This window comes from Tachysurus fulvidraco, chromosome 8, assembly GCF_022655615.1.
Source record: "Tachysurus fulvidraco isolate hzauxx_2018 chromosome 8, HZAU_PFXX_2.0, whole genome shotgun sequence".
NCBI lineage: Eukaryota > Metazoa > Chordata > Actinopteri > Siluriformes > Bagridae > Tachysurus > Tachysurus fulvidraco.
In genome coordinates, this window is record NC_062525.1 from 24,147,996 (window position 1) to 24,174,091 (window position 26,096).

The following is a 26,096-nucleotide window of genomic DNA, read 5'->3' on the forward strand; positions in this document are numbered from 1 at the left end:
CTTCAGCCTCTGCTCTAGCTATCGCGGCGGCGGCTGTGGTTACAGTCGATGAGCCTCATGAGTGCCGTGACGAACATGACACATTAGATGCTTGCCTTTCTGATCCAGAATTGCAGCTTGACTTAGACATTGTAGAAGGAAGTTCAACTTATGAGCTGGCTAGCTCCCCGCCATGGAGTTTGATACTAGAGATTGATCACCGAAGAGTTTTGTTTTACTGTTCTGCACTTTATCTCAAACGCCTTGCTTGAGTATGCAGTCAGATAACGCCCCCCATAAAAGACAAACTCAGTAATGGTTTTCAAGATTTACTGCTGTCCATGGAGTAATGTAAAACCGTAAAAGTACAAAATAAAGAACTCTAAGTATACACATTCAATAATATGTTCACATAAACACAACAAAGGCTCTTCACATTCCTTGTAGCTAGAATCAACTATTTCCAGAAATAGATTGTGCCATTCGCGAAAACAAAGAGAGATAAATTAACATCTGGCATATAAAATATAACAATTTACTGTAAATATGCATGGAAACTATGATGTAGCAATGTCTACATACCAAAAGTACCTTCAAATCAACTTAAATCAAGGAGCAGTAGCCACGACCACATGCTCTTCCCTGCTGCTGAAAACTAGACTCACGTTTGTGACATCATCAAATAAGGACTATAAGGTCACTCTAGAACAACATTTCAATAAATGATACAAAAATGTTTGTAGAGAACAGCACAGTTACAAATTGTAATAGATTTTTGTAGTATTTTGGCACCTAATAAAAAGAGTAGAATTAGACTAAAAAGTGAACACAAGAAATTTCCAAGACAACTATATTTTATTTGCTAACATGCCAGCTCCTCCGGCCACCCACTCAACCCCGACATTATACAAAGGTACTCTACAAAACAGCACATCTTTGCATTCCCTGACTAATATTCACACATCTTTGCACTCCCTGGCTTTTAATTTTCTATATTCTGTAATTACCATATGAGAATAAATATAGTATTTCATGAGAAATTATCAATTTAATATTACATATTTGTGCGCATGAAGTAGATCAGGTATGATTTATACATTCAGTGGAAAAAAGTGTCTAGACCTAACAAATGCTCTTATCATCATGTTGGTGTCTTGGTAGAAAGGGACTACAAACACAGGAACAATACATAGTAGAGCAGAGCTGTGCTGATAAATAGAGTGTGATGCAGAGTGCTTGCTGATGATATTGTGCTTGATGTTGTTGGTTGTGATGTCACAGTCCTTGTATTCAGAGCCTGAAATGGTCTGAAGTTGTTGGTGATGAATGGGTCGGCTGTTGTGTTGATGCGCACCGTGTTGCTGAAAAGATTGATCTATTGACAGAAAGACTCAATTAAATCAATCAAAAAACTGAAACGACTGTATAATCGTAATCCTAAAAGCTTGGCCTTTTACATGCTGATGTGTATTTGTATCTGCCAGGGTCAGGAAATAAGCAAATAATAAAATAATCATGAAATATTAGGGTCTAACTCAGCAGTATGGTACACTTTATTCTTATTCCTACTTGTATTACAAGTATGTATGCTTTGGAAAATATGTCTAAGTGAATGAATATAATGAAATACCAGGCAAATCAGCAAGGGGTATAACCTGAAGACTTACCAAATCACTGCTGACTTTGATTGTGTCTTTGAATACAGTCCATACCACACTTTCTTTACATGCAGGTGTGGTCAGAGAGCCTTGGTACCGGTAATAATTATTCAGGTTCACTCCTTGAATCAGACTGTCTACAGAAAGTATATTCATAATGTCCACAGTTGCACCTAAAATAAAAGTAAAAATGACATGTTTTAGGCTCAGGTATTTGTCACAGGAGCTTTGTTACTGCTACTATTGTTGTAAAGAAATCCTGCAAGAGCTTTTTGCAAGAAAAATCCACAAGTAGTATATTGCTTTGAATCCATTAAAAGTAATTAGGTTTATATCATGCACCATAATATACACATTGTGTATATTATTAGTTATTGATTTTCCTTGGTTTGATATTCCTTGGTTTTACTATACAAGAAGTATATCATTACCGATGTTAGTAATGTTTGATAAGAAGGAGGTGAGGTTCTTCCAGCTCTCAGGTTTGCCACTGTCATTGGTTGCCTAAGAATATAATTATAAAGAGCCACAACATGATAATTACAAGCTGTAAAAGCAACAAGACTGTAAAAAAGTTTGAAAGCATTTAGTAAAGCAAAGACTTACTTCAATAAAGAAAGCAAGAACAGCAAATCCCTTCGAGTCATTGAGAGCAGCAGCAGTGGTTAAATCAGTCCTAAGGTTCACTATGTGCATCTCAAAAGACAAAAACAGGTATACTAAATAAAATTTCACTAAATAACAGGCTGGATGTCATTACAATATTTGGTCCAACAGTTTCCACACCTCCATTGCATATTTTCTGCCATTCACAGCGTGTTCTGATCCGTTAACGGAGGAGCCGTTGCCCCAGTGAAAGTGGAACTGTGTGGAATTGTACTGGCTCTGAAGTCCTCCTCCTGACACGCTCATCTTTGCACTATCAAGCTCGATTTCCACTAGAGAGACAGAGAAATTCCTGTCAGACTGGTGATGGTGAAAATTCCAGGAAATCAGCTTCACTTTTGAAAAATAATGTCACCTGGCTACGACAACCAAAGAGATCACTTTTTTGTGTTACTGCTATTTTATTTCATGAGCTATTACATCAATTGTAATAAATGTGTCATTTATCAAGACTTGATTAAGTTGTTTGTTAATAACCTCAGGTGAAAACAGAAGAGAATCAAGATATAGTACACCCTATAGAACCACCTTTAATCTCACTCTGTGATTCTGCGATTTAAACCTAAATCCTTCATATCTAGCAACTTAACCACATAGATTATAACTTGTACTAAATGTTTTCTGTAGGAGTTTCTTAGTCTCTAATGCCAGTATTGAGAAATTTAGCTCTCTCGTCCTTACAGCATTGCTTCAGTTGACTGATGTTGTTGAAGGCATTTGATTTTTTTTGTTGTTGTTAGTCAGACATGTAATTTGCTAGTGTGTTTGGGATTATTGTCCTGTTGCATGGCCCAACTTATCTCAAGAATATTTTAGAATAAACTAAAGTTCATCATGGTTGAATGGCTGCAAGGTACTCAGGTCCGATGGCTGCCAAACAAGCCCTCTGACAGACACCAGCATGCTGACTGTGATGTGGTCAGATGCTGCATTGTTGTCTTGGTTTTCCCTAAACATGGCACTGTACTTGATAACCAAGCATATTGACAGAGGGTGTACCTTGGTATAATCAGCCCAAAGGATATTGTTCCAGAATGTTTGGGATTTGCAATTTCACTAACAAAGTTTCACTATGTTTATGTTTTATTTTATTGTCACCTGAGGTTATTTCTTTGTTTATAGACATTTGAAAGGACAACAGAATAGTTAGTTACACCATTTTCCATTGCTGTACATATATAAAAGAAATCTGGTGGTAGGATGTTTCCTCCTGAAAACCTCAGGCTTAGAGATTAAGAGCTTAAAAAAAATCAGCAACAAAATAAGAAAAACTAAGCACATGTACTTTATATGGTGTCAGTGCTGCTCCTGAATCATGTTATAAAGACCTCACCTGCTTTTCCATTATTTCTGATGTTTATGAGGGCAGAGCTGTCATTAAAGCCTCTGAAGCTGAAGGCTGTGAGGTTGCTATCAGGCTTCACATCAGCAGTAACAATATTGATGGGGGACTGATTAGTGCCGTTGCAGTCGTGTGGTGCTAGTGTAGCCCAGGTGCTAGCATCTGAAGAGAAACCCAACATATAAAATCTTTAAAACAAGCAAAAGTGCTTAATTGAAAATAAATTGCATGCAAAACATACTGTACGCTCTAATAAACAACTCGTTTGCATATGTGAACTCAAGCTGTGTCTCAAATCACTTCCTGGCTTACTAAGTTACTAAGGCTTACTGTTTACTGTATTGATTATAGTGTGTAACTGCACAGGGCAGCAGTAGCTACATTCGCATCTGATTATTTTCACTACCCAGAATCTGCATGTAAGCTGCGTGTTCAAGCCATTTGTGCAAAAGGATACCTTCCTGTGAGAAAACACAGTTCAGGTTACAGATTTTAATCTATTTATATTAATAGACATGTTGGCTAAGCATTTAGTATTCAGCAGATATTCATCGACAAAGAACCTTAGGTTTAAAAAAATGGGAAAATCCTAAACTGGTCTCATGTTATATTTATATATTTATTATTGCGTATTCTAGAGCTATGGGAACTAATCCATCAGCTTCTAAAGAGGGTTGGGTTGTGTTTGGGATTTTTATGTAGTCTGTTTAGTCCAGGATCAGACCGAAAATTTATTTGGCTTGAATAATAATATTATTTCTTTTATAATATATTCAGATACACACTGGCAAACATCCAAAACTTAAAATCAACCCATTGGGGAAAAACTATGCGTATTTGTGTATTTTTAAATGGTCAAATAAATAAAGCTTTTACTTTTTTATTTATTTTAAAAAGTTGAAATAAACACAAATAATGAATAGCTTTAAATATTTAATTATTTAAAGCTTTTACTTTTTTATTTATTTTAAAAAGTTGAAATAAAAACAAATAATGAATAGCTTTAAATATTTAAAAAAAAAATTTTAATAATAAAAAATAAAATTTTAATACTTTTATATTTTGAAATACACAAATATGCATATTCTGTTAGCAAACACAGGCTTGATTTATATAGGGACCAAACAGACTATTCAACATAATCAGAAAAGAATTAGCATCTTGGTAGATAAAAAGGAACACTTACTGCATGTTGGCAAGTTATAGCAAAACGCTGAAAAGGTTAGAACAATATTATCAGCATTTTGAGTAAAACAACAACAACCGAAAGAAAAAGAGAAAAAGAAGAAAGGTGCAGTCGATATCGCTCACCTACTGAGCCTTCACTATAAACAGTGGAAAGCAAACAGGCGATGAGAAATACCCCGAGCTGTAGCTTCATCTACATACATAAGACAGTGTTGTGGAATTTTTTAAATTTTGCATTAAAGCAAAATTGTCTACAGTTATCCAGTAAGAATCTAAAACATTCATTTACACATTTAATATAAATGAAATTTACTGCTTAACAGTCTGCTGAATGAAATGAAGTTATGACATTAAAGCTGATGATGTTAAAGTTCTTCCAAATTGCAGTCAGAAATTATATTCATAATGATAAGCAATAAATAGTAGTCTTACCTTTTACCGGTAAAGTTCAACACTGCAGTTGAGCAGAATCCTTAAAGTCACCCTTGTTCCCTCTTTAAATATAACCTCTGTGTGGGCGTGTTGACTCCGCTGTCAACACTCTACCCATGGAATTTCTATTCCATTATCAAATCTGATCTAAAAATGAACTAGACAGCACATCCCTTAACCTCAGGGGTTCACAGTCCTTGTATGTTGCCCTAACACTCCTATGGTATTAAAGCTGACAATGAAATGTTCAATTAGATGTATTAAAGGGTGTGTGCTTTTTTTTTTTAACCTTCCACCTAACTGCCTTTAAGATTCGTTGGCATGTTGAAGCAGCAGGCTTTTGTTGAAAGTTAAAGTGTGCCAGGAAAAAGATAGCAGATTAGACAGCAGATAGCAACTCTGCACATTCTTTTACAGACATCCAAAGACCTGCAAAATGGCTTTTCGAAAATTTCTTATAAGTTGTTGATTTTTCAAATAAAAGCATTCAAATGCTGGCTTCTCAACATTCCCCACTGCCACGCTTCATCCCACTTGCCTCCAGTCAGAGGGAATATTGCTTGATGTCTTTAATGAAAAGCAACCATCATTTATGGAATTTGCTAGACACCCTTATCCCAAGTGACTTACAATTGTTTCACTTATACAGCTAAGCAAAAAAGTGTTAAGGGCCTTGTTTAGTGGCAGCAGCTTAGCCCTGGGATTCAAACTCACAACCTTCCAATCAATAGTCTTAGCTATTGATTAATAGCTACTGTTTACAAGCATTCAGTCCAATTACAGTCAGACATATTTGGTGTTCAGATAAATGAACACATTTTATCATTTCATTTTCATTTTCCTCATTCCTTATGTGTTGCACTAAAATACTTACAGAAGAAAGAAGTAGAAGCGAGATTAATCAGCGCCATTCCTGACATATAATATGGTGTAATTGATGGGTTTTGCTGAAGTTCTCTTATTGTGTGTACACTATATTGCCAAGAGTCTGTTTACACCTGAACACTCACATTGGTGAGGCACTGATGTTTTACCATCTATTAGTCTGACAGACAGATCTGGTATGGGTGCTGCCCTTAGTTCAAATAAAGGAAAATTGTTAACATACCATGTGCAAAGGTTTCCTTAGAAACCCAGAAAATAATGAAAAGCAAATTCTAAACTAATAAAATAAACTATTTGACCAAAAGAAAAAATGAAATCCTGACCATCACATCAACCCATTCCAGATTTTTGTTTTAACTCCAGTCTTTTGGAAAGGCTTTCCACTAGATTTTGGAATATGGCTGTGAGGATTACCCATGCAGGGCTGTGCAGTCAGCATTCCAGTTCATCCAACAAACACAAAGGTGTACAAGCTCTACGTCATTATGAACAAACCTCCTGTTCATGGAGCTCACTTTGTGCATGTGACATTGTCAAGCTGGAGACAACATACGAGTGTGATGGTGAGGTGCCCACATACAAATTTATGTTCAAATAGTTTAAATATTTTAAATACTTGGTGATGGTGAAGATGGCGGATGGGGACAGTGGGAGTGAGCAGGGTGGTGTGGGGCAAGTCGTAGCCTAATGGTTAGAGAGTCTGACTCGTAATCCTAAGGTTGTGGGTTCAAGTCTCGGGCTGGCCATGACTGAGGTGCCCTTGAGCAAGGCACCGAACCCCCCAACTGCTCCCCGGGCGCCGCAGCATAAATGGCTGCCCAGTGCTCCGGGTGTGTGTTCACGGTGTGTGTGTGTGTTCACTGCTGTGTGTGTGCACTTTGGATGGGTCAAATGCAGAGAACGAATTCTGAGTATGGGTCACCGTACTTAGCCATGTCACGTCACTTTAAAATACTTGTAAATGCTTCATTATTACTGTATGAACCTGAGAGGGTTCCCACATTTATCGTACAGTATATCTCACCAGTTTATGGAAGGAACATATAGATAACCTTATAGAATAGGCCAAATGGTACTGAAGCTCAGTGTTTAAGACATTGGACTATTGATAGGAAGATAGTGAAATTGTGGTGCCAGTGTTGGGCAATAGAGCAAGGCCCTTAATGTTCTATAGCTGCCCTTGTGCTCTGACCCCAACTTCCTCATTTGGGATATCCAAGGAAAAGAACTGTGTGGTGATAATAAAGGCTTTCATGCCCTAATTTCTTCCTCATTCATTTATTTGAATCCCAAGTTCACCAAGCTTCCACTATGGGCTCCTTAGCAAGGCCCTTAACCCTAAACTGCTCAGTTGTACCAAAGATTCAGATAAATAGTTGCTTATTAATAATGATAATCAGTATTCATGGATAGTTTCCGAATATTACAGAAAATACTCATAGAACAGCTAGCAATGGAGTAGTATTGAATACCGTATGCGATGAAAAGCTTTATACTTAATACATTAATAATACATTAATCCTATTTAAGTAGGCACAAGGATAGGTTCATGCACCAAATATACAATGACTTAGCTTATATAATGATAAGGTTTAGGCTTGTTTTATTTAGAACATCCTATGATTTGCAAACTGTTGTTAATGGATAATTCTTAGCTTTCAATAAGCTACACAAAGGAGGCTAGACTTACTATTACTAAAAAAACATATCACTTTAGAAATGTATTGCTTATTTTAGACATTCTATTGTAAGACACAACTTTAATATTACAGTTTAGCTTTGATATGTTTAGGTTTTTTGTTTGTTTGTTTGTTTGTTTGTTTGTTTTGCAAGAGTTGTGGGCATTCTGTAGATCTTGCTGGAAAGTGTACTTAACTTATGTGACAGCGTGTAATTAACCATGTAGTGGTTAAAAAAACAAAAACAAAGCACCTGTAATTGTTAAAAGCTTGTGAGTGAATTTGTTGAAGCATTTCAAACAATTTTTACAACATACAAGTGATAAACGGGTGCTGGATTCCATGTGCGTCAAATAGGTTTGTGTAGTCATTGTCCCGTCACAAGACAGTCTAATCAGGTGAGCTATAGTCATGAGTATGTGCGTAAGCAGTGACTCTTTATGCAAATATATCTGTCAATCATCTTCTAGATTCACCAGTAAACTCTTGTCTTGTGATAAGACCAATGATGGCTTCCTAGATAAGAACAACTGAAGATATCATTGAGACTGGCGGTGACAGATTTAACAGATAAGTTTTGTGATCGCTTAATAGATCTGGCCATGGAGTTTGTACAGAGTATTTATGCACTTACACACAACAAATTTTAAACCTAAATAAACTAAACTGTGATAATGACATGCAAAAGACTTACTGATCTAATACAGACATGTCACACATTGTCATATCAGTGCAATGGCTTTCAAGAGACTAAAAGAAATTTTTATTTGTACAGACCCCAAATAAAGAGAACACTGTGGCAGGTATAAAGATATGCATTTGTAGTAGAACTTGATTCTGACGGGCCAATGTGGATGCCTCCACCTGTTTACTAATTTGTATTCCACAATATGGTTGAAATATACTTTAAAAAATAAGAAAGCTCCTGAAAGAAAAACAGCTATAGACCCTTGACCTTAACCTTGTTTTGTTCAATTCCCAAATTGAATCTGCTAGAAATGGAGAGATCTATATACATCATATAAGTATTTAATCATTTGGCAGACACTCTTATTCAGAGCAACTTAAGTTTATCTCATTTATTTATCCAGCTGAGCAATTAAGTATTAAGGACCATGCTCAGGGGTCCAGGAGTGTCAGCTTAGTGGGCCTGGGTTTCAAACCCACAACGTTTGAGCAGTAGGCCACCATCTTATCCACTGTTCTTCCACTTTCCCCACATGTGTCTGAGAAGATATCGCAGATGACTTAAAATCCATTGGAAACATAATGGATTTTAAGTCATCTTCGATATTTTCTCGATATATTCACAAAGTTTAATGTGACATTTAGCATATGAGGAAGTAGGTTAAAGGAAGTAAATAAACTGAGATAATCCATGATCTAAAACAGCTTATTGTAATGTGGTTGATGACTAAGGATACAATATCAGGCACAAACAATGACGCATTGACCAAAAACCTGCATAAAACATCCGTTCCTTTGTCATCACATGGTGTAAATATGAGCATGTGATCTGATCACAGGCCCACTGTACTTGTTTTAAATAAAGTGCAGATATAATCAGATGAAATGATACCATGAAGGAAACAATATAATAGATAAAACATTGTTAAGAAAAGGATCTGTTAACATTGCAGGATTAAAACTCGTGGTTTAGCTTGTATCAAAGGATCATTGTTACAAAAATCTGCAAAATATTAGATGTACCATGGAACTCTGTGAAGACCATCATTATGTGGAGAAAATAGAGCACCAGAGTGACATCTCTAAGAAGAGAAAATCTGTCCAAAATTTACAAAAAGACAATTTCTTGAAATTGCTTCTTCAAAAAGCTTCTTCTATCCTGACATACATGATCCATCCATACCCTCTACCCCTGGTTGGAGTCTCGTCACTTGGTGATGCACTCTGTTGGGATAGACCTGCATGGACAACCAGTGACCCATGGGATTGCTGTACTGTATATATAACCAATTGGAGAATATCACACTCTCTTTGAATTGCCATTGTGTTGGTCACCTTTGTGCTTGAGTCTTAATCAGTGAACATTTTAAGTCTTCTCTCTTAGAATTATGAAACACAACTAAATCACCTCAAAACATTGAGCAAACTGTGTTATGTTAATTTTATAAGATATCTTTGAGTCAACAAAACAAGACGTATCCCTCAAACAACAGCATCCTTACAGTGACGCATGGTGGTGGCAGCATCATGGTATGAGGCTTCCTCTCTTCAGCTGAAGCGGGACTTTAGTCAGAATATAAGAAATCATAGATATCTCCTCATACCAATTAGTTACAACCCTTAGGCCTCTGTTAGACAACTGAAAATAAAGCAATATTCAATTTCCTGCACAAAGGACTGGAATCAGAAGACGGTCAGTATTTTGGAACGATCCAGTCAGAGCCCAAACCCTGTCAAAACCTGTGGGATGACTCGAAACTGGCTGTGCACATGAGATCCATTTTACCGAATTCAATGAATGATACATATTTAATTTTTTTTAAGTAATTAGAAGATTCTTATATGCGTTGCATGAACAGCGCTGCTAAAGGAACCAAGTTAATAATGCAGGATGACTCATCAATTGAAATATAATACCACAGTAGACTGGTGTACAGTAATTCATGAATTTTTTTATTTTTTATTTTTTTCACTAAGGCTTAAAAATTGCTGTTTCATAGTGAGAATATTCTATTATATTTCCCTGGTCTGCCTGTTCACATTAATCATTCTATCATTTCAAAGAAAACATATTTGTTCATACTGTATTCAGAATCCAGACTCTCCGGTCTCTGGTTAGTTCCTAGTATTTAACAATGGAAATTTTAGCAGCAGCCAATGCGGCATGGATAATTTAAGGCAGATGTGATCATATGTTCTGTTTCTGGTAAGGCCACCACCTGCTGCATTCTTGACTATCTGGAGCTTGTTTGTACACCTTCTGTACTAGATGATACAGACAGCCGTGCTTTACAATAGTTTAATCTACAGAGAACAAAAGCATAAACTAGTTTTTCTGCATCATGTAAATACAAAAAACTTGTTTATCTTAGCACTAACACATCATGTAAGTGAAAGGCTATGCAGAGATACACTGCCTAAGACGAAAGATTACTTACAGTATAACTACTGTACATGTAGCCGTAGTAGAGGTAGTTCTACTTGTGCCCCTTGTAGATCTAATTGAGGATGGATCTTACTCACCATTCAGTGTCTAATGTTCATCACTGTATACCATCAGCAAAGCAGAGGAAGCTAGTACAGTGTTAAATAATTCTAACCAGAGGTAGCACATATAGAGAAAGGGGCAACGGGCCTAACAGAGATCCATGTGGAACACAGAATTTTATTTTAGTATGAATATTGGAATCAACATGTAGTTACACTGCCGGTTATGCTTCTCATTTGCGGTATATAGCAGACACCCTTATCAAGAGCAACTTACATTTATCCCATTTTATACAACTGAGCAACTTAGGGTTAAGGGCCTTGCTCAGGGGCCCGATACTGTCAGCTTATTGGTACTGGGATTCAAACGCAAGAGTTCAGCAACTTAAAGCAAAGATACACAATCGAATGATTTGTACCAAATATCGGAATAAACACATTATTATAAAAGCCATTTGAAGAACCATCAATCATTATGTATAATAAACTTTTTATTAAGGCAAATTAGGTTATATAATGATGGTAATAAGAAGAAGAATGAAGAGGCATTTTTATGCAGGCATTAATTTTCAGATCTTTAAATCTCTGTCATCACTTTTTGTTTTCACCTGGTGACATTCCAAGAAAGTTCATTTTAAGTTGTGTTATGTAAGGCATTCAATTAGTCTGTGGTGTCTGTGAAGTTGTGTATGTACTACAAGTGAGCCCAGTTTCTGAATATGTTCAATGACGATGTTTTGTGAGCAACACATGACGCTCAGTCTTTACTGAACAACTGTCAGGAGTTCTGTCGGTCCCCAGCCAGACCAATAGAGGGTGGGCTGGCAGGCCTCCTCTTGTGCACATGTTTATTGTTTCTATTTGGGTGGTGCCACACCCTTGCCTCCTTATTGTGTTATATGTTCATGTCTAAGGATAATCATATTACAGTAGCCATGGACATTGTGTATTACTTCATGCATGTTCAATATTTTTGTTGACATTGTTTGCTCAGGTTTGTATGTAGTTTGGTAATCTGTGCTTTGAAATAAAAGCATCAAAGTGCACCGCGACATATCTGCATTTGCAGGGCTGCCAACTTTTGAGTTCACCTCAGAGTGAGATTTTGGGGGGCGGAACTTTGGTTATGGGGAGGAGCTTATTGAGGGGCTTGGCTTGGTGTGCAATAAAATACAAACACAAAATCCTTGCATTAGCAGAAGTGTATTAAGTATATATTGATTGTCAAAGTATTTGGTATCTGTACAGAATTTCAGAATTATCTGTACAGATATATGATTAACATGCCCCTCCTTGAACCGCCACCTTATTGTGGTGGAGGGGTTTGCATGCCTGAATGATCCTAGGAACTATGTTGTCTGGGGCTTTCTGCCCCTGGTAGGGTCTCCCAAGGCAAACAGGTCCTGGGTGACGGGCCAGACAAAGAGCGGTTCAAAACCCCTTATGAAGAAGAATAAAACAAGTTCCATGACGTCGCCCGGTATGGCGCAACCGGGGCTCCACCCTGGAGCCAGGCCCGGGGGTTGGGGCTTGCATGCGAGTGCCTGGTGGCCGGGTCTTACCCCACAGGGCCCAGCTGGGCTCAGCCCGAAGGAGCGACGTGGGGCCAATCTCCAGTGGGAGAAACCGTAAGGGGCCGGTGCATTGTGGATTGAGTGGCAGCCGTAGGCAGGGGCCTCGGCAACGCAATCCACGGACACGGAATCTGGCTCTAAGGACATGAAATTTCACCACGCTGGGGTGGAAGGAGCCTGAGCTGGTGCGGGAGGTTGAGAGATACCGACTAGAGATAGTTGGACTCGCCTCCACGCACAGCTTGGGCTCTGGAACCCAACTCAATAGCAGATATCTTATTATAATATCCACGAGAGAGAGGCTGGACTCTTTACTACTCTGGAGTTGCCCGCGGTGAGAGGCGGCGGGCTGGTGTGGGCTTGCTCATAGCCCCCCAGCTCAGCCTTCTGGTGAACGAGAAGGTCTTTTCCCTGCACCCGCGGGTCGGGGATAGGTCTCTCACTGTTATTTGTGCTTACGGGCCAAATGGCAGTGTAGAGTACCTGACCTTCTTGGTGCTCTGGGAGGGGTGCTGGAAAGTGCTCCGACCGGCGACTCCGTCATTCTACTGGGGGACTTCAACGCTCATGTGGGGAGCGACACCTGGAGGGGCGTGATTGGGAGGAACGGGCCCCCCAACCTGAACCCGAGTGGTGTTCTGTTATTGGACTTCTGTGCTAGTCACAGTTTGTCCATAACGAACACCATGTTCAAGCATAAAGGTGTCCATCAGTGCACGTGGCACCAGGACACCCTAGGTCGGAGGTCGATGATCGACTTTGTGGTTGTTTTATCTGACCTTCGTAAAGAGAGGGGCGGAGTTGTCAACTGATCACCACCTGGTGGTAAGTTGGATCCGATGGCAGGGGAGGAAGTTGGACAGACTTGGCAGACCCAAACGTATTGTAATGGTCTGCTGGGAACGTTTGGCAGAGTCTCCTGTCAGAGAGATCTTCAACTCCCACCTCCGGCAGAGCTTCAACCAGATCTCGAGGGAGGTTGGAGACATTGAGTCCAAGTGGACCATGTTCTCCACTTCCATTGTCGACGCGGCTGCTCGGAGCTGTGGCCATAAGGTCTCCACTGCCTGTTTTGGCGGCAACCCCCGAACCCGGTGGTGGACCCCGGATGTAAGGGATGCTGTCAAGCTGAAGAAGGAGCTGAAGACTCTATTGAGCCTGATTGGCTCGGGGGACTCTGGAGGCAGCTGAGAGGTACCGGAGGGCCAAGCGAGCTTCAGCCCTGGTGGTTGTGGAGGCAAAAACTCGGGTATGTGAGGAGTTTGGTGAGGCCATGGAGAAGGATTATCGGTCGGCCTCAAAGAAATTCTGGCAAACCGTCTGGCGTCTCAGGAGGTGAAAGCAGTGCCCTGCTCACACTGTTTACAGTGGGAGTGGGAATCTGCTGACTTCGACTGGGGACATTCTCGGATGGTGGAAGGAGTACTTCGAGGTTCTCCTCAACCCCACCGACATATCTTCCACTGAGGAAGCAGAGGCCGAGGACTCAGTTGTGGACTCGTCGATCCCCCAAGCTGAGGTCACTGAGGAAGCTCCTCAGTGGCAAGGCACCGGGGGTGGATGAGATCCGCCCTGAGTACCTCAAGTCTCTGGATGTTGTGGGGCTGTCTTGGTTGACACACCTCTGCAACATCATGTGGCGGTTGGGGACAGTGCCTTTGGACTGGCAGACTGGGGTGGTGGTCCCTCTGTTTAAGAAGGGGGACCGGAGGGTGAGTTCCAACTACAGGGGGATCACACTCCTCAGCCTCCCGGGAAAAGTCTATGCCAGGTACTGGAGAGGAGAATTCAGCCGATAGTCGAACCTCGGATGCAGGAGGAACAATGCGGGTTTCGTCCCAGTCGTGGAACACTGGACCATCTCTATAAGTTCGCCAGGCTGCTGGAGGGTTCATGGGAATTTACCCAACCAGTCCACATGTGCTTTGTGGATCTGGAGAAGGCTTTCGACTGTGTCCCTCGTGTTGACCTGTGGGGGGTGCTCTGGGAGTATGGGGTCCAGGGCCCTCTGCTAAGGGCTTTCCAGTCCCTATATGACCGGAGCAGGAGTTTGGTTCGCATTGCCGGCAGTAAGTCAGACTTGTTCCCGGTTCATGTTGGACTCCGGCAGGGCTGCCCTTTGTCACCGGTCCTGTTCATTATTTATATGGACAGGATTTCTAGGCGCAGTCGGGGGCCGGAGGAAGTTTGGTTTGGGGACCACAGGATTTCGTCTCTGCTTTTTGCAGATGATGTTGTCCTGTTGGCTACCTCAAATCAAAACCTCCATCGTGCACTGGGACGGTTTGCAGCCGAGTGTGAAGCAGCGGGGATGAGAATCAGCACCTGCAAATCCGAGGCCATGGTTCTCAGCCGGAAAAGGGTGGCTTGTCCCCTTCAGGTTGGTGGAGAGCTCCTGCCTCAAGTAGAGGAGTTTAAGTATCTTGGGGTCTTGTTCACGAGTGAGGGAAGGATGGAGCGGGAGATCGACAGGCGGATATCGACAGGCGTATCTTCTGCAGTGATGCGGTCGATATACCGGTCTGTTGTGGTGAAGAAAGAGCTGAGCCGCAAGGAGAAGCTCTCTATTTACCAGTCGATCTATGTTCCTACCCTCACCTATGGTCATGAGCTTTGGGTCATGACCGAAAGGACAAGATCCCGGATTCAGGTGGCCGAAATGAGTTTCCTCCACAGGGTGGCTGGGCGCTCCCTTAGAGATAGGGTGAGGAGCTCGGTCACTCGGGAGGAGCTCAGAGTAGAGCCGCTGCTCCTCCACATCGAGAGGAGTCAGCTGAGGTGGCTCGGGCATCTGTTCCGGATGCCTCCTGGACACCTTCCTGAAGAACTTTTCCGGGCATGTCCAACCGGGAGGAGGCCCCAGGGAAGACCTAGGACACGCAGGAGGGACTATGTCTCTCGGCTGGCCTGGGAACGCATCTGTATTCCCCCAGAAGAGCTGGAGGAAGTGTCTGGGAAGAGGGAAGTCTGGGCATCCCTGCTTAGACTGCTGCCCCCGCGACCCGGTCCTGGATAAGCGGTAGAAAATGGATGGATGGAGGATTAACATGTGATTAACATGTTCAAATATTAACATGTGCTATATTGTAAGTGCTGTTTTTTCCTGATGGCCTTTGCTGTTTATGTGCCTAGTAACATCTGCTATTCCCTGGTGACAGCAAGCATTTTCTATCCTACATACACAGCACCAATAATGTGTACTTAGTGTCCCCTTTGTTATGAATGGCCATTTTTCTGACCATTCATTTTTAAAGGAGAATCAATAGGATGCAGCTCCACTCTGGGATTTAATCTTTTGGCCTGGTATCTCTTCTTTATCTGAGGGCTCAACTGTCTCCTGCTCTAAAGTCTCAGATAGACTTTCATGTTCCTCCTTTCCTCCTTTTTTTCCTGCTGCTTCTCAGGGTCACAGGACTTCTTGAAGGGCTGATAAGCTGCCCACATTGATACAAGCGTTCTTTTCTTGCCTGTCCCTTTTATCCATACTGAAACTACCACTAGTCAAATATCTGGACATGATTCATGAGTTGTGATTGATATAAATAAAATCATTTTATTATGGGATGTCGTTGAGTTGACATTCTGTTTTAGAAAACAGTAATTAACAATAACTACTAGGCATGTCCAGATATTTGTCATCTGGAAATGCTTTTGTATTGTTTTTTATGATAAAGTTATGTAAAATAACTGCTCAGTGCTGCAAAACAAACAACTCTGCTAATGCTAATTTAATTCTATATAAACTATATAACAGCATAGGCCTATAAATTACTAGCCTAAACTGGACGGAGACATGGAGCGCCATGTAACTCACCGACCTGCCTCTGTTCACAATTCACACGGTGCAGATGGGAGGGAGAACGGCTGACTACTCAGTTTATGGGAATAAATTGTGTATTTCCCTCACAATTGTCACAAAAACTCACTACACTGTCTGTCTGGTCTCTGTGCTTTGCTTTGCGAGATCATGCAGCGCGATTTTTTTTCCCTTACTGCTGTTCAAGTCTGTGGGAGAATATGGGGGTGTGGCATGAGAGTGTGAGAATTGGGTCAATTGCATGAGTCTCACACTGAATGTGAGAAAGTTGGCAGCCTTGTCATTTGAATCTGGTATCTCTGCTCCACCACGGGTGGACGAGCCCAAGGGAGAGATCTGGGAGGGAGTCGTGCCTTCAGTGGGGCCTTGCCGTCGTGGCAAAGTTACAACAACCAAGCACAGTCTTCAATAGAATGTCACCAAGTAACGGCTCAAGCAAATCTGTAGGAGATTTAAGATCTTCTTATGTAAAGTATATGATGATATCCAATGTAGAAAATGTTTAAAACTATATAAAAACCCATTTTTTATTATATATACGTTATACACAATTTGAACAAAAATACATGGACGTCTAACCATGACACCGCATATGGCTCTTCCTCAAACTTTTGCCACAAAGTAGAAGGCTCATGATTGTCTTGAATGTCTTTGCATGCTCTCCGTAAAAACCAAAGACGTTTGGGATCGACTGAAATCTCAGTGTCTATTAATCAGTAGTGAGCCACAAATCTGCCCCTGATGGGCCATTGAGCAAGATCCTTAACCCTCAATTACAAAGTTATATCAATGAGATAAATAAATAAAAATAATAGATTCTGCTTTGTGTTTGACCATATAGGAAGGACAGTTATGGAAAGAAAATTATTTATAACTTTATAAGGTTGGAGTCTTGTCACCTGGTGATTACTCTGCTTAGATAAATCTGCATGAACAGACCATGACTCATGGGATTTCTGTAGACAGAACTACTTGGAGATCCTTACACTGTCTTTGATCTGCCGTTCTATCGATCATCTTTGTGCTCAGGTCTTTACCAATGAACATCTGAAGACTTCTCCAGGAAAGAATTAGTGTTAAGTCTGTAATAATCTCAGAAACGACTGTGACCTGTTAGTTTTTCAGGAGCTCTTGGTTGCACAATTCCACTGTACTTTTAATTATTATTATTTACTGTCCAGTCTCACCTAAATGTCTGATAAAGTTTCCTTCCCTTCTGAGTCTGGTTCTTCTCAAGGTTTCCTCACCACCATCACCGTGGGCTTGATCATTAGGGATAAATGTTAGAGATAAATAGTAACTTAATTTTAAACTTTATTCTCTTTCTATATTTCTGTAAAGCTGCTTTCAATGTCACTTGATTCTTAATCGAGTATGGTTCCTCTTGAGGTTCCTTCATCATATAGTCTCAAGGGAGGTTTTCATCACCACCATCATTTCTTGCTCATTAAGAACACATTTAAAAATTCATCATTTGTAACCTGATTTTCAAAAATATTATTATAATTAAAATTCTCTTGAATCGAATTGAACAAAAGGAAACTGTCATGCAAATGTAGCCTATCAAATTCTTGCACTGATATCAGATGTATGCACATATATGAGACTGCTTTGTTTTTTTGGATACAGGATACTACAACCTACATGTTCCACTGACTCATAAAATGACTGAATACTGGTGTAACTAAATACAAGTCTTTCATCATAAGTTTAATGAATGCAACTAAAAACAAATAGTCTGTATTTTATTGTTGCCATTTCTGATAAAAGAATTCATGTAAACAAAAACAACAACAACAACAACAAAAAACTCATTTAAAATATCTGATCTGTTAAATATCTCCATCCTGTTAATATGAATTTTCATAGCACGGAGAGATCGAAGATCACGTTTCAGACTGCGGCACTTTTCTTTTTAAATTCACTCTGAGCTTTACTCTTGCTCTTCTCCACAGGATGGCACAGGAGACGATGTGAAAAGTTCTCAGAAATATGCAGCAAGAGTTCTGCAGACACAACGAGGAAGGAAATATAAAACTTGCCGTGAAGAACACAGGATGTCTTGGATCAAATGACATATAACATCTGTGTTTATTATTGAAAGTACACTATGGTTCATTCTTGCATTATTTTTTATTTTTTATTTTATGAATTTCTTGTAACATCTGCGGACATACGAGATGACACAATATAAAAAGTACTATAAATACTTGAAGGTCAATTATTTAAATATCTTTAGAATGATTAGATTAGTTTAGGTTAGACGTGCGGTACTCACTCGTACACTGTCCCAGACATCACATCCATAAAGCCACCTGAGAGAAAAAAGGCCTGTGTTGCATAATGTATTTTTTATAATGGAACAAAAATAAGAAAAGTATGGTGAAGTTTGTTAAATACCTGGCTCACATATTGTCTCACAGATCACGGGACATGCGTAGCAGTAGGAACACCGCTAGGGGGAGACAGAGACAGCGAGAGAGCGAGAGATAGGATCTTTTTAGAGTGGTTTGGAAAAAAGCTGGAAGATCTATAATGCTTTGTCATGCAATGTCCGACATAAAGGTTGGACAGACTTGACAGACAGAGAGAGGAAGAAAGAGTAAAATAATATTTCATAGCACTCAATATTTTTGTTCCTCTATAGATATACTTACGTCACAGTGTTGGCAATGTGCCGATGAGTCTCCTGCCTCACACGGGCATTTATCACAACTACTGCAGTGCTTAAAAAGACAGGGCAAGAATTACTTTACATTTTAATGTATATGTATTTATTCATACATTTTTACAGGCTTGGACTATTTGATGGTGTAATTATGCGTTTGGTAAACTATTGTATGAAGTTCTCCAGGAACTTAATCAAAGCCTGACATTCACTGTGTGAAGTTGAAATAAATTTGAAGTTTAGTTTCAAAGTGTGTTATAGGAAAATAACAAATTATGTTGGCCTGAGGAAGAGGAAAAAATTAAGGAAAAAAATTAATAGTTTTGATGGATAAAAGTTCCATCGTTAAAGAAACAGATGTACAGTTATGATTATATTTAGTGTGGATGTGACTCATGCAGGTACCTCACAGATGGAGCACATGGTACACAGAGATCCACTGTGATACTGTGTTGAGGTTTTGGTCTCTGAATTTTCATCATCACCAGTTTGTTCTATAGAACATATGATACACACTTGATTATTTCACATCTACAGGGTTACATGCACTGGAAAGTATCTTTAAGTATCTATATAAAAAAAAACAATGTAGAAACTTTCAATCATTATCTTGTCTGTAGGATCACTCAAACACACTCAAACACACACACACACAGAGAGAGAGAGAGAGAGAGAGAGAGAGAGAGAGAGAGAGAGAGAGAGAGAGAGAGAGAGAGAGATATGTTGCTATTGCTATGACCCTGCTATGACCCTGCTATGCAGCTATGTTGATGCTGTTGCTCATAAAATTTAACATGACTCAAGGAATGGAAATTTGCCAGTTTCTGTTTTGCTTTGTATTGTTTTGTTTTGTTTTGTTTGCATTTTTGCGGGGGAAAAAACTACACGAACTGGTGAAACTATATATAAATAACTTAACAAATCCTCAAAACCTGCTTTCTTTTTTATATATACATAAAACACAATAGTTCTTACTAAGCCAAAAATAAATCCTTTTTTTTTTATGTTAAAAGAAAAACAGTGTCATTTATAGATAAACTGCTGTGTATTTACTTTAACAGTGTAAGCATTGTTTTCAGGATTTTGTCAGACAAAAATAGATTTTTTTTTCTTCTTTCAAAAGCATCTGCAAACATTCCATTGTTAAGCACAAAGTTGGGTCTATTGTGTGATTGTAAATGAGAGATCAGGCCTTTGCCTAAAGGTGTAAGAGCTTGAAGTTCCAAAACCTCATTCCTGCAGTCACACACCAACGACTGTAGAGATATCTATCACTCAAAAGACTTCATAATTCTGATGATATTTTTACAGGTGTTTTATGTGTGATGAAATTATCTCCAACTTCTAAAATTTACTTTAACATTGTCTCATAAATTACTAACAGCTAAGATCAGGTCTAGCTTAAAACATCTAGAGTTGCATGTCTTACTGGATCATAAATAATTATCCATTTTTTAAATTAGTTATATTCTCATGAATTTTTCATACTGTTTCACTAATCTGGTTCACCAACTAAATTTCGATTATATGTGTTTATTAAAATGATCTCCGTAAACAAAGATGAATTTAAATATTTGAAATATAAATGCTAGTCACTGTTTGTCCACTAGAGGGCAAAAAAGAGCAAAATATCAGCACTAAGGGTCCAGAAGTGCACCAATGATTATTGTGTAATTCTTAATTAATTTAAAGGTTTTACAGCAATAGGGTGGATTTACATTATTGTTTTTATTTATTACTAAAGAACACTGCTTTGTTCCCTCACATCTCAGTATCATGGGATATTTATATATATATATATATATATATATATATATATATATATATATATATATATATATATATATATATATATACATATACATATATATATATATGTATATATATATGTATATGTATATATGTATATATGTATATGTATATATATATATATATATATATATATATATATATATATATATATATATATATATATATAGAATAAAAACTTTTTAGAGGACTGGATAGTATGAGTATAACTTTATAACTGTTTACTATAATATGTGGTCAAAAAGCAATATTGTGTAAGCAGGACATTCATTATAATCTAAACATTACAGTACCACACGTCTAACATCACAATAATCTAAAATTCATTGAAGAAAGTATTAAAACTGTTCTACTATGAAACATGTTATAATGCAGTGATTTGTGCACAAAATACAACAAGGCTTTTTTTAACTGTACTTTTAAAACACAGAATAATTCAAGTGGGTTTTTTTGTTTGTTTGTTTGTAATCAGTTTCTGAACCAAATGTCAACTTTATAGTGATTTAAATCAGAATTGTACAGTATATTAATCGTGGCCTATTTATTTAATCACTTTACTGTAGCTGTATCTAGAAACTGGAAACTTTGGGTTCTTGGAAATTCGTAATTACGACTCACGAGTTAGGAAGTCGTAATTCCGACTTTAGGCGCGTCTCTTTTCTTTTAATTAACTGCAGAAAATTACACCAAAGTTTTTAAATTGTACGTCTAGAAAATGAAAAACAAAGAAATCGCCTAAGGTCTGTTTTGTTTTTGTGTGTTTTTAATCCTTTTATGACGTCACTGTAAACATTGTCGCTCTGTATTACATCACAATTATATAATTCTGTGTTTTTTTTTGGGGGGGGGTCATTAGTTTGTCTAATTGTAATTAAACTTTTTGAGAGAAACAATATATTTTTTAAACGTACATTTAATAGGTTTATAGACACGCCTTCAATTCGGAACTCAAGGAAAATTTCGAGTTTCCCACTCGTAATTACGACTTTGTGCTGGCTTTCACCTGTGTTCTACTCATAAATACAAAATCTCCAATATTTCAGAGTAAGGAACTGTTGTTGTTTTGCCCGTATACGTATGTCTTGGTTTATTTATTTTATTAAATTTATTCCTTGGACTTCATTTAACTAAAATATGATTTTTTTATTGTTCACAGTCACAGAAATGTTGATGAATAAAAAAGTTGAGTCATCTCCTGCACTCAGATTAGTTCTCCTCATCCTCCTCATCCTCACCTGTCCATCAGAGACACTAATCAGTCATATGGGTGTCTGTGATCTTGTGCATAAAGAAGTGCAGTGGCTGCTTAAAGAGCCACCTGTGAACCTTTAGGATATTTATCATGGTATCCTGGTAAAAGACCTGGAATAGCTTTCATTTAATGTTTCTATCAACAGCATACACTCATCGGGGGCTTAAAAGATTTTGAAGAGTTCAGATGCTTGCTAGGGTTCAGATATAGCAGGCTATTTTAAACCTGCATGCCTGGAGTGAGACAACAAAAGCAGACCGTCCCGAAGCAAGAAAAAATATAACTCTAATAGAATGCTAATGAATTATTTATAAAAGTAAGTTTAAATCTGAAGGAATGAAATATCTGATTGTTGGTAAATGAATTAGAAATCAATAAACCAAACCAATAATTAATTACTAATCTTGTGTTCAATCTAATTATTATAGATAATAATTGTTTAGATGCTTCGCCATGTATAGCAGCAGTGAGGCCTTTAAACTGTAACACTCTCAAAAGATACCTTCAGCTTGATCCCGAGCTTCATCTTCCTCGTCTTTGGCCTCGTCCTCATCAAAATCTTCCGCTTGTTCTTCGTTATCCTTTACCTCTTCATCATCATCATCATCATCATCTTCCTCACTGCCATCTTTGTCATCAGACACACTAATCTCCTCCCCTTCCTCCTCTTCTGTTTCTTCCTCCTCATCTCCATCGTCAGCCTGATCCTCCTCTGCATCTTCATCTCCTTCACCCTCGTCCTTGCTGACTTCGTTGTCGGCCTCTTCCTCCTCTACATCATCCTCCTCATCAGCTTCACCCTCCTCTGCATCGTCTTCTTCCTCATCATCTTCTTCCTCCTCCGAAGTGCCTTCGTCTGCAGATTTTTCCTCAGTTGTTTTATCCACTTCACTTACTACTTCTTCTTCCTCCTCCTCCTCCTCCTCCTCCTCATCATCATCATCATCATCTGCTTCTGTTTCTTCCTTTTCCTCTTCATCACTCTCTCCACCTGGATCCTGTGCTTCCTCATCAGACGCTTCTTCACCTTCTTCGTCAGTTTCTTCTGTCTTTAATTCCCCCAGCTCCTCTGCTTCATCCTGGCTCTCTTCCTCCTCTTCCTCCACTGCTACCTGAGTCCATACTCCGACACTCAGCAGTGCTAGCAGCAGCCACACTAGGCCACGACGCAAAGCTGCCATTTTCAACCGTCACAAAAGAAGGAACCGGATCTTCCAGTCTAGTTCAGTCCCCACCCTAAACCCTGTTAAACTTTAGTTCTTTGCACAAGATAAAAGAAAGTAAACAACTCTTGTAAGCCAGGTTGCGGCAGCAGGTCTGCTTTTTGTCTCCTTCCTTTGCAGGCAGTGATCACACAGTCACATACACACAAGTACACACGTGCCAATACACCGGCACACGCAATCACAGAACAAAATGGAGCAAGGAAGCAAAGTGAGATGACTGACAAGACCACATGCATGTAAGGCCGCTCGATTGATGTCCTCTATGCAACCTGTCTATGTGAGTGAGAAAGATAGCAATGTTGTGCATGCTAGTGCAAGAGAAAAGGGCACACACACACACACACACACACACACACCACTCTATCTCCAGTCAGCTAAAGCCTGTCACATACATGCGTAGAGCTTCACTGAGCCTGACAGGTGACTGAGATGTTATATAAAGCGGCTCCACAACCTTGACCTCACGCCACTCACTGAAACTGAACCCAATTGTCTCTGATACATTTCAGTCATCTTTAAATGCCATCTGTTTCATTTACTGCAGTCAATTATAATAATAATAATAATGATAACAATGTACTGTCCACTTTATTAATAACACCTACACATTCTTGCAGTTATCTCAATCATGTGGCACGAGACAAAGTGAAATGGTGTACAGATACAGATACACATCTTATCAGTCATGTGGCACAAGACAAAGTGTAAAGTCATACAGATACAGATACACATCAAGAGCTTAAGATCACCTGAACTGGAACTGAACTGGCGGCTCAAGCCAGTCTGGTCATTTTCCTTTCATCTGTGTCATCAAGATGTTCCAGCCTGCAGAACCTTAACACACAGACAGGAATACCAGGAAATCAGCAGTTTTTACAACCATGTCATGCCACATTTAAAATCACATAGTTCACACATTTTCTTCATTCTGATGCTTGAAGCATTACCTAAAGCTCTTGACCTGCATCTGTATGATTATAATACTGTGCCACCACCGTGTAATTGTCTGATTAGATAACTGCATGAATGTGCAGGTGTACAGATGTTTGTATTAAAGTGGAGGGAGTGTTATAAGGTGTGCTAAATTTCCACCAAACCATTCTCTACACAAGGCAGCGTTCATCCTGAACAAACTATGTGAGGACCCAAGAAGAGACAGAAGAAGGGACATGTTAAAGCTGAGATTCAATCAAGTCCAATTTTATTTCTCAAGCACATTTTTAAGACATGTACACGACATCATATGCCATGCCATTAAATAACAACATAAGAGAAAGAGTATAAATAAGAGAAGTTTTAAAAAATACTAAAGATAAAAGAATTACAGCAGTCCAACAGAGTTGTATTAATAGCAAGAATCACAGGAAGTTTTCATTAACAGCAACACCAAAAAGTGCAGTTGAGTCAAATATAACTGAAGATTTTTGACATGCTGACATGTACGAGATTAAAAAAAAAAGTTCAGGGGTCGAGGAGGCTGTGTTCAGGGTTCAGGGGTCGAGGAGGCTGATTAAACAAAAGCTCTACGTTGTACTGAAAGGGTTCGGCCTGCAATATTTTAAAAGGGGATTCAAAAGATTGATACATGGACATGTTTCTGGAAAGTAATTCATTTCAGTTAATGAATTAACTATTAGAAGTTTTACTATTGTTATATTTCATTGCAACGTAACTAAATATTCAACACTTGATTGAACTTGCACTTATATAAATACAGAATCATACAGAGAATCTTCGGGATACCCAGCACATTACAAAGTTCTATTAATAATAAGCAAATAATTACAATGATGATAAAAATAAAATGATAATGAAAAATACTATTCAGTAACAGCATCAGTGTGCATTAATGTAACTTGCTCTGAACAAAAGTTTCTCATTGGAAAGAGGTAGACTAAAGACATTACAGCGGTGTGTGTGTGTGCGCATAAGTTTTACAAAACAACCCATTCCCCATGCTTACGAAAAGAACAAGTGAAAAACTCGTATTAATTATACAATAATTCCCAGAGCACTTGAACGCGGCCTCTGTCACAACTATTATTGTAATTACCATCAGTGACCACTAGGTGGCACCTCCACAATAATGCATTTCAACGGCGATGCTAATCATAAATGGTGAATTATTAGACAGATTATACACAATACAGACCCTGAGATACCGATTTAATTGCATGGCATCATCAGCCATGTTTGTTTTAATCTTATTGAAGTAAAATACACTGTAACACTGAACATTTTAGCTTGGCTTGTAACCTAATACTGACAAAAAGAACAGAGAATTATGAAAAATTGGATTTATTTTGTGCTTGGAAGGCTTTTTCTACCTTTGTCTTTAGAATTAAATGAAATTAAAAACACAAACCTCCCACAAATAGTAATGACTCCCTTGTTTATTAAGGGTGGCATGATTGAGGTTAGTGGTAAGGCAGCGTTAGTGAATTAAAAACAACAAAAAAAATGCATACCATCATCGTTTAAACCTGTACAATAAAAAACTCTTATTCTGCTGTCCTTTTGCCGACGTTTGACCCCATTCTTTAATTCTGTAAAGTTCCCTTCCTTTTCCTTTGAGATAATAAATAGGAATGCAAGGAAGAGGAAGATGGAAGACAGACGAAAGGTGAAGGAACTGTTCTCACATCTCAGGTGTGGATGGATTTACTAAAGAAAGAAAGACAAAAGAAGTGATTAGATTATAACTCAGAGCCGAGATTTGGCACCTGTACGGCAGAACAAACAAATGA

The 26,096-nt window shown here is 38.9% G+C and overlaps 3 protein-coding genes across 3 annotated transcripts in view; all 3 read right to left on the reverse strand.

Annotated features, from left to right (window-relative positions):
- Positions 1-370: 370 nt before the first annotated feature.
- Positions 371-5,304, reverse strand: LOC113653580 (carbonic anhydrase 4-like). Its single transcript, XM_027163256.2, has 9 exons — positions 5,266-5,304; positions 4,957-5,026; positions 4,832-4,858; positions 3,637-3,807; positions 2,424-2,575; positions 2,244-2,333; positions 2,069-2,141; positions 1,647-1,810; positions 371-1,354 (listed from the first exon to the last, which is right to left on the reverse strand). The coding sequence occupies exons 2-9, from the start codon at positions 5,024-5,026 to the stop codon at positions 1,148-1,150; spliced, it is 954 nt and encodes a 317-aa protein (XP_027019057.1). The 5' UTR covers positions 5,266-5,304; the 3' UTR covers positions 371-1,147.
- A 12,779-nt stretch (positions 5,305-18,083) lies between these two features.
- Positions 18,084-23,614, reverse strand: LOC113653573 (sarcoplasmic reticulum histidine-rich calcium-binding protein). Its single transcript, XM_027163244.2, has 6 exons — positions 22,626-23,614; positions 19,468-19,556; positions 19,052-19,120; positions 18,795-18,849; positions 18,673-18,709; positions 18,084-18,400 (listed from the first exon to the last, which is right to left on the reverse strand). The coding sequence occupies exons 1-6, from the start codon at positions 23,302-23,304 to the stop codon at positions 18,379-18,381; spliced, it is 951 nt and encodes a 316-aa protein (XP_027019045.2). The 5' UTR covers positions 23,305-23,614; the 3' UTR covers positions 18,084-18,378.
- A 914-nt stretch (positions 23,615-24,528) lies between these two features.
- LOC113653572 (transient receptor potential cation channel subfamily M member 4-like) overlaps positions 24,529-26,096 on the reverse strand; it is a 23,837-nt gene continuing 22,269 nt past the window's right edge. The window contains exon 28 of the mRNA XM_027163242.2: positions 24,529-26,013. Within this exon, the coding sequence (XP_027019043.1) occupies positions 25,988-26,013 (26 nt within the window). The 3' untranslated portion in view covers positions 24,529-25,987. The remainder of the gene's footprint in view (positions 26,014-26,096) is intronic.

What these genes read in the sequence shown, in the direction of transcription:
- LOC113653580 (XM_027163256.2), bottom strand. Translation starts at nt 5,026, where the DNA reads ATGAAGCTACAGCTCGGGGTATTTCTCATCGCCTGTTTGCTTTCCACT. An exon ending in CTATAACTTGCCAACATGCA is followed by an intron (nt 3,808 to 4,831) that starts GTAAGTGTTCCT and finishes GTTTCTCTTCAG; the next exon opens with ATGCTAGCACCTGGGCTACA. An exon ending in TTCTTGCTTTCTTTATTGAA is followed by an intron (nt 2,142 to 2,243) that starts GTAAGTCTTTGC and finishes TTATATTCTTAG; the next exon opens with GCAACCAATGACAGTGGCAA.
- LOC113653573 (XM_027163244.2), bottom strand. Translation starts at nt 23,304, where the DNA reads ATGGCAGCTTTGCGTCGTGGCCTAGTGTGGCTGCTGCTAGCACTGCTG. An exon ending in CCATGTGCTCCATCTGTGAG is followed by an intron (nt 19,121 to 19,467) that starts GTACCTGCATGA and finishes TGTCTTTTTAAG; the next exon opens with CACTGCAGTAGTTGTGATAA. An exon ending in TGAGACAATATGTGAGCCAG is followed by an intron (nt 18,710 to 18,794) that starts GTATTTAACAAA and finishes TTTTTCTCTCAG; the next exon opens with GTGGCTTTATGGATGTGATG.